Consider the following 13,815-nt stretch of genomic DNA (forward strand, 5'->3'; position numbering starts at 1 on the left):
AATAAAAAAATTAAAAAAAAAAAAAAAAAGATGATGCTAACACTGATCCAGCCATGTGGAAATCATCATTGCTAAGTCAACACATTTTAGGACACTTGACACAAGTGGTATTCCCTACAGCTCCATACACTCTCTTTACCTGAAGTCCAGGTCCCCAGAGTCTCTCGATTTTCCTTTTTCACTGATCATTCCTTTTTTCCTTTCTTTGCTGCTTTCTCCTGGGCTCAAGAGGCTCTCTAACACTCATCTCTATCACATTGAGAGGTGATGCTGGCTTGGCTTCAGTGCTAAGTTGCTTCAGTCATGTCCAACTCTTTGTGACCCCATGGACTGTGGCCCTCCAGGATCCTCAGTCCCTGGGATTCTCCCGGCAAGAATACTGGGGTGGGTTGCCATGCCCTCCTCCAAGGGATCTTCCCAACCCGTGGATGGAACCTGCATCTTTTGTCTCCTGCATGGGCAGCCATGTTCTTTACCACTAGCGCCACCTGGCTTTGCTTCAGTTCAGTTCAGTTCAGTCACTCAGTCGTGTCTGACTCTTTGCGACCCCATGGACCACAGCACACCAGGACTCCCTGTCCATCACCAACTCCTGGAGTTTACTCAAACTCATGCCAATTGAGTCGGTGATGCCATCCAACCGTATCATCCTCTGTCATCCCCTTCTCTTCCCGCCTTCAATCTTTCCCAGCATCAGGATCTTTTCAAATGAGTCAGCTCTTTGCATCAGGTAGCTAAAGTATTAGAGTTTCAGCTTTAACATCAATTCTTCCAATGAATATTTAGGACTGATTTCCTCTAGGATGGACTGGTTGGATCTCCTTGCAGTCCAAGGGACTCTCAAGAGTCTTCTCCAACACTACAGTTCAAAAGCATCAATTCTTCGGTGCTCAGCTTTCTTTATGGTCCAACTCTCACATCCATACATGACTACTGGAAAAACCATAGCCTTGACTAGACGGACCTTTGTTGACAACGTAATGTCTCTGCTTTTTAATATGTTGTCTAGGTTGGTCATAACTTTTCTTCCAAGGAGTAAGCATCTTTTAATTTCATGGCTGCAGTCACCATCAGCAGTGATTTTGCTTCAAGATCTATCCAAATCTACATACCTTCATTGCTACCATCCAGGATCTAAATCACCATCATCTTTTGCCTGTAAGTCTCCTAAATAATCTTATATTCTATTCTCAACATTGCAAAGTCTTCTAGAAATATAGCTCAGATCATGCTGACCTTCTGTTCAAAACTTTGAATGAGCCCCTTCACTCAGAGAAACAGCAAAAGTCTTACAACTATGGCCTCCATAATCCATCTTTAATCATCTGTCCTCCATGACCTCACTAACCTCCTCTCCTGACCTACCGTTCTCCCGCTCACTCATCCTGCTCCAGACACATGTCTCCCTGTTGGTCCCTGAATGCACCAGCTAAAAGAACACTGCTCCTCAGCTTCCTCATGAGACAGCTGTCTCACTGCCTTTCATTACTCACTCATAACCCACCTTCTCACTGAAGCCCATCCTGACCATGGAACTAAACAACACAGAGTGACCCTACCCACCCCCTTGCATTCTCAGTCCCTCTTACCATACTCCACCTTCTCTTTTTTTTTCATGAGCATTTGTCACTTTCTAGCATATTAAATAATTTATTCATTATTTTACCATTTACTACTTTTCAAAAATAATGTACCTAAGTTTCATGAGGGCAGAGATCATTGTCTCTAATCCCAGTATTGAAAAGAGCACCTGACACTAAGTTGATGCTCAGTAAGTATTTGAGGGACATTCTGTGATAAAAATATAAAAGTGCTCGGGCCTGGTGCACTGGAAAGACCCAGAGAGATGGGGTGGAGGGGGGATCGGGATGGGGAACACATGTAAATCCATGGCTGATTCATGTCAATGTTGACAAAAACCACTACAATACTGTAAAGTAATTAGCCTCCAACTAATAAAAATAAATGGAAAAAAAAAATACAAAAGTCACTAGCTCTGAGGAGGCAAGTGATAAAATGGCCCAGGAAAAGAATGTAAAGTAAAAATGGAAGAGAATAAAGGAAGGACTTTAGAAACACATGGAAGGGATGGTAAAGTTTAAGAAGCAAATACACATGGTTGAATAGCCTAGTCAGCCTTTCTTCAGCTGACCCATTATCACCTCTGTGTGTGCGCGCTCTTTAGTCATGTCGGACTGCGACCACATGGACTATAGCCCAACCAACTCCTCTGTCAGTAGAATTCTCCAGGCCAAGAATACTGGAGTGGGTTGCCATTTCCTCCTCCAGGAGATCTTCCTGACCCCAGGGACCAAACCCACAGACCGATTCTTTACCACTGTGCCGTCTGGGAAGCCCATTACCACCTACAGGCTCACAAAAGAAGTGGTCATGGCAGGGATGAAGGGTGCCCATGAGCTCAGCAACGTGGACTTCCACCCGCAAAGGCCGAGCTGGCCACAGACACTGCTGAGGGCCCAAACCTTCAGCAGCAGAGATACACAGAGTCCCTGATGTACCACCCACCCATGCAGTCATCAGCAAACTCCCTGGGGGCACACTGATGACTATCATGAAGGAAGGGCATTGGTTCTTACTGGAATAGACCCTCACTCTGTGTGAAGACGTGCCCTCCCTGCACACAATGCTCCTGTCAGCATTACCCTCCAGGGACCTACAAGATGCCTCATTCAACATCATGGTACTCCACCCAGCATGGCTTCTGACCAAGGAACTCACGTCAGGGCAAATGAAGTGAGGCAATGGGCCCTGCTAATCGAACCCACTGTTCTCACTTGTTCCCCAACATCCTAAAGCAGCTGGCTTGACAGAATGCTGGAATGGCCTTCTGAAGATTCAGTTACAGTAGCAGCTAGGGGGCAACACGTTGCAAAGCTGGGCAAGGTTCTCTGGGAGGCTCTACCTGCTCTGAATCAGTGTCCAATATACGGTTCTACTTCTCCCACAGCCAGCATTCACAGGTCCCAGAATCAAGGGGGGTAGAAACAGAAGTGGCACCATCACTGTCATTCCCAAGTATGCGTGCATGCTTAGTCATCTCAGTCGTGTCTGACTCTTTGCAACCCTATGGACTGGGTGGGGCTATCATTCCCTCCTCCAGGAGATCTTCCTGACCCAGGGACCAAACCTGCATCTCCAGCTTGGCAGGCAGATTCTTTACTTCTGAGCCACCTGGGAAGCCCCAAGTGATACACTATCAATTCCTGCTTCCTGTCCCTGAGATCTTTTGCTCCGCTGGCCCTGAAGTGTTCATTCCAAAGGGAAGAATATCTTACTGGGAGACAATGATTCCAATGAACTGGAAGTTAAGACTCCACTGGCCACTTAGGGTACCATATTTCTCTGAATTAACAGGCAAAGAAGGGAGTTACTGTGCTGGCCAGGGTGACCGATCCTGACTCCAAGGGGAAACTGGACTACCACTCCATAATGGAGGTAAGGTAAGGAAAAGGATGTCTGGAATACAGGAGATCCCTTAGGGGGTCCACACGATTAAAGTCAATGGAAAACTACAACACCCAATTCCAACAGGACTGCTAATGGCCCAGGTCCTTCAGAATTAAGAATTTGGCTTCCTCTACCAGGGGAAGAATCAAGACTGGCTGAAGTACTTGCTGAAAGCAAGGGAAATGTGAAATGGGTAGGGGAAGAAGATAGTTATAAATATCAGCTATGATAACGTGACCAGTTACAGAAATGAGGATGCAATTATTATGAGTATTTCTTCCTTACTGTGTTATGAATATGTTTGTGTATACCTAAATACATATATATATCTGTGCATATATAAATATGTATAATACAGATGCAAAGATATATAAACAAATATAATTTTCCCTCTATCCCATTATCATGTTACATAAGATGTACTGACTGTATATCATAGTACTTGAATACAGTGACACTTGAACAATGTGGGGGTTAAGGGTGCCAACCCTAACACAGTAAAAAATCCAGGTATACCTTACAGTTGGCCCTCTACATGGGTAGTTCCCATTCAAGGATTCAATCAACTATGGATTGTGTAAGTACTGTAGTATGCATTTATTGAGAAAAATCCACATATAGGTGGACCCCTATAATTCACATCTATGTGATTCAAGGGTCAAATGTATTGTTAACTTTACATCATAGTATTAAAGTTAAAAGATATCAAGGAGAAAAGTAAACATCACCCTAGGGCTTTACATCCTCTTTTAGGTTAAGTGTCAGCATGTTTTCAGTTATTCCTGGGCTAGTTCTATCACGTTAGGCTCAAGTAGGACCTTTTTATTGTCTTTATTGCAGAGATTAAGTTCAGCTTAAGGAGACAGGCATGGCTTCTGAGTTGAAAAGGAGAGGTTAACTTTATATGTTAATGTGGCTGGGACACAGTATCCAGATATTTGGTCCACTATTCTGGACTTTTCTGTGAAGGTAGTTTTTGGATGAGACTCAAATCTAAATTGGTGTACGCTGAATAAAGCAGAGTACCCTCCATAATGTTGGTGAGCCTCATCCAATCATTTAAAGACCCTAATGGAACAAAGACTGGCCTTCCCTCTAACTCCTCAGCAAAAAAATAGTTCAAGCCTTTGAACTTGAATCAGATTCTTCCCTGGGGCTCCAGCTGGCCAGTCTACCTGCAGATTTAGGACTGATCAAGCCTCCATAATCACTTGAGCTCATTCTTTACAATCAAAATCAATCAATAAGCCCCTTCCCCCTCTCATTATGTACGTAATTACACACACACACACATCCTGTTGGTTCTATATCTCTGGAGAACCTGATTATGAAGACTTACTAGATACTGGGTTAACTCTCTCTTCTAACTTTCACAACAATATTTTCAAATACCTATTATTCTCTTCAACCCAGAGATGGGAAAACTGAGGTTGAGGTGGGTTTAACACCTTACGGGGCTTCCCCAGTGGCTCAAGTGGTCAAGAATCCACCTGCAGTGCAGGAGCCACAGGAGATGCAGATTCCATCCCTGGGTCGGGAAGATCCCCTGGAGGAGAGATGGCAACCCATTCCGCTGCTCCTGCCTGGAGAATTCCATGTTCAGAGGAGCCTGGTGGGCTACAGTCCACGGTGTTGCAGAGTTGAACAAAGCTGAAACCACTTAGCACGCACACATGCAACATTTTAACACAAAAAGAGTCCAAAGAAAACAGTGAGACACACGCAGCGGTCATGGCAGTGGTTGTAACGGTTTACTCAAGGATCCCATGCTAGTGAGATACAGCTGGAATTTCAACTTCAGCCGGCTAATTCCAAAGGCAAGGAATAATGTTACCTTTACCCTTGTGTAAACATGGAAACTGGACTGCAAACCCCGTAAGTGACCTAAACTCCCGACAGTGTTGGAGCCACACTTGGAAACCTAAACGGTGCTCTTTCACCTACAATGTACTTGAGGTCTGACTCAAAGCCACTTTCACCTGGTTCTGGAATGGCATTTCCCCGTAACTGACCTTGCCAGCAACAACTCTGTCACAGGAGGAAAAAGTCATTTCTCTGTGGATATAGTTCAGAAAAGAAAATTGTGTCTTCTTCAGATGTTCCTACACAGGGTAAACTTTTTACAAACATCATTGTATTTACAGGCAAATCTTCCTCAAAGCTGACTACTCTTTTCAAAGCACTAAATATTTAAACTTGCTCATCTAATAAGACACAAACAAGACAGCTGCCTCAGAGAAATATAAAAAATCACCTTCGGGAACATGTTACCTGTCAAAATCAGAGTTCAGACGCTCGAAATTCTTAAGTACTCGAAGGACTTGGACATCCTGGCTGATGAAGGAGGGTGGCAACAGGCCATGAATGTTCAGTTGCTGCCTCTCTTCCAGGGTAAAAGCCAAGTCCTACAGAGAAAAGGAAAATGCAGTAATTTGAGGGGGAAAAGGACAAAATGCATATCTACACACCAGTAAAATCAGTAAGCATATGGAATTGAAAATCAGAAGATCTGGCATCCATTCAAGCATAACCAAGTGACTGTGAGAAAATCATGGGGTCTCTCCACACCTCAGTTTCCTTACCTTTCAATATTTAGGATAGCATTTTCAGATCTGTGTCACTTAGATATTGTTAGGATAAAATCAGGTGATGGATAGGAGGAGATTATCTGAAGACACGCAGGTGAAAGAAGATATAATTGTCAGTATTGGAATCATTAAATAGAAAAATGAATAGCAGTTACTCTAAGAGATTTTAAAATGAGGAACATGAGGAGGTCACCTATGACCTGATGTGTGTCTATTGGGCTGGCCAAAAAGTTTGTTTGGGTTTTGCTGTTACATCACACACAAAAAGCTGAACCAACCTTTTGGCCAACCCAATACATACAAAATAGGTTGGAGACACTGTATCTATGATTTCAAGGCACCTTTTCCAACACTCCTCTCCCAAACTATCTCCTGCTTCTTTTATACACTTCTAGTTATACAAAATTTCTCCCCACTGCCTGGACACACCACACTCCTTTACCCTTCCAGGATACCATGGACAAGAGTTCTTTCTTCCCTGCTTCTCTCCTTCCAAGCCATACCTCGAATGCCACCTCCTCTCTAAAGCCTTTCCAGTCTCACCCAGTAAGCCCATTGGAGCCTTACTATTATACCTACATTATCAGTTTACATGAACACTGACAGCACAAAACAACAGTATTACAAACCATGAGGCTCAAAAACAAGCAAACCAAACAGAACTGATGAATGGATACAAAAACGCAGAATGAACCTAAGAGACAGGCTGGGATATAATATGAGGGAAGTGAAGCAGAGACACCCCAGTAGTCATGAACCTGGCAGGACTGGGATGAGAAGTCTCCCTGGGGAGGTCTCTTGCTCCAGATACTGAAGCCCAAAAGGCTGGTTTGATTAGACTGTGCCCACTCTGGGTTTGGCCCCACCATGACCATGCGTGGCTTTGCTCCACTAGCAGCCATTCCCTTCAGTGCAAAAGCTCCCAGTGTTACCTGGCTGGTCGTGGGTCCTTTAGATTCTAATGCACGTGGACAGGAACAGGATGGTCCCCCTCTGAGAGGACACCCCTGCCTATCCAGTCTAGTGCCCCCCTCAACCCCGCCAGCTACCTGGAGCAGAGCAGACCCCACAGCCTCTCTGTCCTCTGCCTGGACCCCAGTCCGCACCAGGGGAGCCCATGGCGTTGCTGGAACCTTTCCAAGCCACTTTCTTTTTAATTTCTGCTTCGTGTTTCCACAAGAATGCAACCTTCATGAGGGCAGGGAAGTTTATCTATTTTTTCTCTAGTGCTCAGAATACCAACCGACCTAATTAGACCTCAGTAAAGTGCTACGTCGATCCCTGGGTCAGGAAGATCCCCTGGAGGAGAGCATGGCAACCCACTCCAGTATTTTTGCCTGAAGAATCCCATGGATGGAGGAGCCTGGTGAGCCTCAGTCCACAGGGTTGCAAAGAGTCAGACGCGACTAAAGAGACGTGCACAATGTGCTACATAAACAGAATAGAAAGCTTTAAAAGCTTTAAAGACTGCCATTAAAAATTAAAAAGCATTAAAACTGCTGCTCAGGACACTGATTAGCCTATTAAGCCTGGTAAAATTATATTTTAAAGTTAAAGTAACCAGAAAGGGATGTTTTTGTGAAAAAGGAATCTACAGAATGGAAGGCATAGTTCACCTGCTAAAGATACAACTTTTAATAAAGATACAAAGTAAAATGTCAGGAAATAACTCCTAGAGTTGAAGCAAAATTATATACAGTAATGTATTTGTAAAAGAAGCCTCAACAGACTTTTCTTTAGCTCGAAATAAAACTTGTAAGTTAAAAATGGGAAAAAAAAATGCTGGGCTGAAGTTAAAGTCTCAGAAGCATATAAATGTATGTGAAGAAGCAGCAAACTTCTGAATGTTATGCCCTTGAAAACTGCCTACAAAAATAGTAATCAAAATACTAATATTCTGATAATAAGGCTCATTATTAGAAGTACCGACACAGGCTTGTTCTTTCGCTTTATAAGGCACTAACTCATGTATTGGTGTCATTAGCCAGTCTTTTTACATGAATTTTTGAAGGTCTGGTCTGAAACAATTCCTCAATCTAACAGGTTTGCCATACCTTATGCCATGTATACAAAAATGCCATCTGGATATCTCTTGATATTCCTTGATGTTTAATAACTACAAACTTCCATACATTGTTAGCCAAATTTTCCAAGATACACTAAAGTGCCAATTCAACTCTTAAGAAAACAAAAACAAACAGTAGGACTTAGGAATCGGGAACACTGGGCTGAGTTCAAGTCCTATGACTGGGCTCATATTGTCTTGCTGCGCACCGTCCTTAGTTGCTCAGTCATGTTGGACTCTTGGCCACCCCACGCGCTGTAGCCCGCCAGGCCCCTCTGCCCATGGAGATTCTCCAGGCCAGAATACTGGAGTGGGTTGCCATGCCCTTCAACAGGAGATCTTCCCAACCCAGGGATCAAACCCAGGTCTCCCGCATGGCAGGCGGATTCTTTACCGTCTGAGCCACCAGGAAAGCCCATGAATACTGGAGTGGATAGCCTATCCCATTTTGAGGGCAATCTTTCCCACCCAGGAATCCAACCAGGGTGTCCTATGTTGCAGGCGGACTCCTTACCAGCTGAGCTACCACTACTCTTTATGAATTTTTGTTTTTTTTTTAAATCAATGAATATTGGTACTTCCCTGGTGGTCCAGTGGTTAAGAATCTGCCTTCCAATGCAGGGAGGTGAGTTCAATCCCTGGTCAAAGAACTAAGATCCCACATGCTGTGGAGCAACTAGGCCCACGTCGGTGACTGCTGAGCCCACGCCACAGCCAGAGAGTTCGTGCTCTGCAATGAAAGATGCTGCATGATGCAGTGAAGATTCCGCATGCCACAACTACACTCGACACAGCAAAATAAAAAGAATAACAATGAATATGTAAACTTAAATCTTAAAACCCCTGAAAATTTTTAAATATATATGGCAGTTTTAAGAATGACACATCAAAAAAAAAGGAGAATGACACATCAGTGTGATTCCTCCCAACCAGGAGCTTCCCAAAAAGTATTCAGAAAAACAGTAAGTTGAATATTTAACAATGTAATAATCCCTGCTCTCTATTTCATTGTTTCAAACTATAACAGAGACATGTTAATAGAGATACATTTTGGAGAAATTTATACACAGGTCAGTTATGTCTAAAACTTGACGGTGACATGCTAGCTTTAATATATTCTTATTAAAAAGATGAGATAACATATCTGCTTCAAAGAATTTTTACCTTAGGGTTCTCCTGCAGGGCCAAGAAAGGACAGTGTGTCCAAGGTTTAGGTGCAGGTTCTAACTTTCAAATGACTTCTATTGAGTCTTTTTCACGTAGTTCAAAAGCTTAGCTATACATATACTAGGTTTCCAGACCATTTATAATTCTAATTCCCTAAAAGCATTCTCATAAACTGGAGGTTCAAGCCTGGTTTTCTTCTTTCCTATTACGTGCCTTACTTCTTAAGAAACCTTTTGGACTAAATCCCTAGACATCAGAATGGTATGTTGTTTCACTTCTGAGGGCAGCAAACAACACGACTATTCTTCTGGGCGCTAATAATTAATTTATGTATATCTTCTTGAGAAAGCTGAGACTACCAAGCAGAAATGAAAACAAATTCCTGGCATAACAGAAGACATATTGGAAACCATGTTTGCACAGAGCAAACATGACTGAGAAAGAAACTTTGTTCTGAGTAACGTATTAGAAACTATGACCACAAGAACAGAACAAATAACATCTACATTCCATGATAACAATCTTTATGGTTTCCAGTGAACTTCAGTAGTTTGCCTTCTTTTTTCTAGATAATGACTAAAGATAATCAGGCCGGATGGCAAAAAGGCAAACACTATCTAAATCAGAAATTTCTTGAAGACAATCTATACACATGTGGGAATTCATTATGACAACAGAATTCATTAACTTTAATGTCTGCAGCCGTGATCATATTAAGGCTGGATGAAGCATGAGCTGGAATCAAGATTGCCGGAGAAATATCAATAACCTCAGATACACAGATGACACCACCCTGATGGCAGAAAGCGAAGAAGAGCTAAAGAGCCTCTTGATGAAAGGGAAAGAGGAGAGAGAAAAAGTTGGTCTAAAACTCAACATTCAGAAAATGAAGACCATGGCATCCGGTCCCATCACTTCATGGCAAATAGATAGGGAAACAGTGGAAACAGTGGCAGACTTTATTTTTTTGAGCTCCAAAATCACTGCAGATGGTGACTGCAGCCATGAAATCAAAACACGCTTGCTCCTTGGAAGAAAAGCTAGGACCAACCTAGATAGCATATTAAAAAGCAGAGACATTACTTTACCAACAAAGGTCCATCTAGTCAAAGCTACGGTTTTTCCAGCAGTTATGTATGGATGTGAGCGTTGGACTATAAAGAAAGCTGAGCGCCAAAGAATTGATGCTTTTGAACTGTAGTGTTGTAGAAGACTCTTGAGAGTCCCTTGGACTGCAAGGAGATCCAACCAGTCCATCCTAAAGGAAATCAGTCCTGAATATTCATTGGAAGGACTGATGTTGAAGCTGAAACTCCAACGCTTTGGCCACCTAATGGGAAGAACCGACTTATTGGAAAAGACCCTAATGCTGGGAAAGATTGAAGGCTGGAGGAGAAGGGGACGATAGATGATGAGGTGTTTGGATGGCATAACTGACTCAATGGATATAAGTTTGAGTAAACTCCGGGAGTTGGTGATGGACAGGGAGGCCTGGCGTGCTGCAGTCCATGGGGTTGCAAAGAGTCAGACACAACTGAGCGACTGAACTGAACTGAGTATAGAGTAATTCCGCTTTCCCTGGTGGCTCAGATGGTAAGAATCTGCCTGCAATGCAGGAGACTGGGGCTGAATCCCTGAGTCAGGAAGATCCCCCAGAGAAGGGAATGGCAACCCACTCCAGTATTCTTGCCTGGAGAATCCCAAGGACAGTGGAACCTGATGGGCTACAGTCCATGGGGGTCACAAAGAGTCAGCTACGACTGAGCGACTAACACTTTCATTTTCAAACTTATATAAGTAATGATTATAAAAATATAGCTAAAATATACTTGACCCTAGATACTCTAAAACTTATAACAAAATATCATAATCTTACAACATCCCAAACTTATTTCATCTAGGCATTACAGTACATAAGCAAGTAAACCGTATTGTAGTTTAAGTGATGTTTGCTTACTTTTCAAAAAGAAAGAACACCTCTATTAAGACAGCAAATGGATTTTGAAAATATAGACGAGAGGTTTAATTAGTTTAAGTATTTCTTACTTAAAAGTCAGAACTTTATAGATTCCTTATAAAGGCTGAGAAGTTGTTAACTATCAATGTCAACACTAACATTAATAAAGTTTCAAAATCCTTTCAGCAGGATGGAGTGCTATTGTTCTCAAAGAAGTTTTAAGGTAAATTTCACATTTTTCACAGTGGCAAAAAGCTCCTGTTAAGTAAGTAGACTGGTAATTCTTAGTAAACTATTGAAACTACCAACATACACAAAGGATAAAACTAAGTCTAAGATCCCGGTTCGAAATGCATATGAATAATCCAAACCAAATGCGTTAATACCTATTGCCAGAAGAGTCTCTAGTGATCACATGGACATTTGCACTTCATTGAAAGGATTGCTGCTAAAGCTCCAATACTTTGACCACCTGATGCCAAGACTGATTCACTGGAACAGACCCTGAAGCTGGGAAAGGTTGAGGGCAGGAGGAGAAGGGGGCAACAGAGGATGAGATGGTTGGATGGCATCACTGACTCAATGGACATGAGTTTCAGCAAACTCAGGGAAACAGTGAAAGACAGGGAAGCCTGGCATGCTGCAGTTCATGGGTTCACAGAGAGTCAGGTATGACTCAGTAACTGAACAACAACAAATATATGTGTGTGTGTGTCTCTAAGTATGCCTATAATAATATGTAAAGTGATTACTCAGATAGTGAACCAAAAGAGCAGGATTACAAGATAATGGTCTATGGTGACTTAATTTGATTTCTTAACTCTTTGAGGAAGCAGAACAATCTAGAGTGGTGACCCATAGGGTAAATGGGAAGGAAATCCGAAAAAGAGGGAAGAGATGTATACATATAGCTGACTCACTTAGCTGTACAGCGGAAATGAACACAACATGTAAAGCAGCTATACCCCAACTGTTAAAAGAAGGACTCTACAGAGTATGAAAATTAGACAGCAATCCAACACATTTAGCAACCAGTTAAATTACACGTGCATGTGTAAATGTCCCCTGCCTGTAGCTAAATGGTGAATCCCCTTCAAGAAAGCTTTCCTCCTCCTCTCTGGGTTAGAGAGGAGTCCTCCAGTGTTCTCACGTCATCATGTACTTCTATCATGGAACTTCCTCTTCTTCATTATTTCTGTTTAACAGCTATTTTACCCAGAGATCTAGGTGCTTCTGAAAGACGGGCACCATGCTACTCATGATTGTACGACAGCACCTAATTCAAAGTCAGGGTGGAGCAGTGCCTCAATCAATTTTAGATAAACAGATGGAGAAATAAATAAATGGATCTGAAACAACTTGTCAGTTTCATGTAGTTTAGTTCCATGTAGTTCTATTTGGAACAACCAATGCACCCCATTCAAACTAAAAAAAAAAATTTAATATATACAGTAATACAGAGAGCTGGTGGTTTGAAATCTCAAGTAACAACTGGACTTTCCACACATACATTAGATTATTCAATTAAATTAATCCACTTGTGACAGTTTTTTAAATTGACTTTGACCAGGCATTCAAGATCAACTTAGCTGGACAAAACAACATTTCCATCTACCAGAGCTTGTGGGGATTTTCTTTAAGTACTTTCATCTAAACAAGGGCTTCTCAACCTCAGCACTAGCGACATTTTGGACTAGATAAGTCTTTGTTGTAGGCAGCTGTCTAGTACATTCTGGGTATACTACAGGTTCCATTGATTCGTATACTTTAAACTAACATGCATAATTCACCAGCAAATATGAATTCATGGCAACATAAATCTATTTGCATTGAGACCCAAGTCTGATTCACAAGTGGGCTTCCCAGGTGGCGCAGTGGTAAAGAATCTGTCTGCCGATTCAGGAGATGCAGGTTCCATCCCTGGGTGGGGAAGATCTCCTAGAGGAGGAAACTGCAACCCAATTCAGTATTCTTGCCTGGGAAATCTCATGAACAGAGGAGCCTGGTGGGGTACAGTCCATGGGGTCGCAAAGAGTTGGACACACCTGAGCACACACACACTAATTCACAAGTAGAAATTATTTAACACTGTGGTTTTGAGTAGGTACTTAAAGTGTTTGGGGTTAAATGGAGACTCTCTTCAATTTCTGCATCTACTAAACAGGAGTAATCAAACATATGGAATACACAGGCTGTGTGTATGTTATGTGTGTCTCACTCTGTTGTTGAGAGGATAAAGTGAGACCAGATATTTCTGCATCCTATGTAAATTATAAAGTATTATAAAAATGCTTGTGTTACTCACTTTTAAAACAAAATCATGAATACACAAGAGCTAAGTAAATACTGACTTTTATTCTTCATGGTCTTGGTACTATCAGAAAGCTCCTGAATTTAAGAATCAGTTTTTTAGACACCCTGTCTGTACTTTTTGTGAAGATCCAATTTAGTTCCCTACCAAAGGCTGTGAGCCTAAGGTCCATATACCTGATAATCACAGACTCCCAAGAAATGAGGAGGTGTAATTCATGAGTCCTTAAGCACAGGCATCTTTCTTCACTAATTCTATG

At 42.2% G+C, this 13,815-nt stretch overlaps 1 protein-coding gene across 1 annotated transcript in view; it reads right to left on the bottom strand.

The window, feature by feature from the left end:
* Window positions 1-13,815, bottom strand: part of ME1 (malic enzyme 1) — a 252,142-nt gene that overhangs the window by 220,082 nt on the left and 18,245 nt on the right. Inside the window, exon 2 of the mRNA XM_043438919.1 lies at window positions 5,740-5,873. Within this exon, the coding sequence (XP_043294854.1) occupies window positions 5,740-5,873 (134 nt within the window). The remainder of the gene's footprint in view (window positions 1-5,739; window positions 5,874-13,815) is intronic.

This window comes from Cervus canadensis, chromosome 20 (assembly GCF_019320065.1).
Source record: "Cervus canadensis isolate Bull #8, Minnesota chromosome 20, ASM1932006v1, whole genome shotgun sequence".
Classification (NCBI taxonomy): domain Eukaryota; kingdom Metazoa; phylum Chordata; class Mammalia; order Artiodactyla; family Cervidae; genus Cervus; species Cervus canadensis.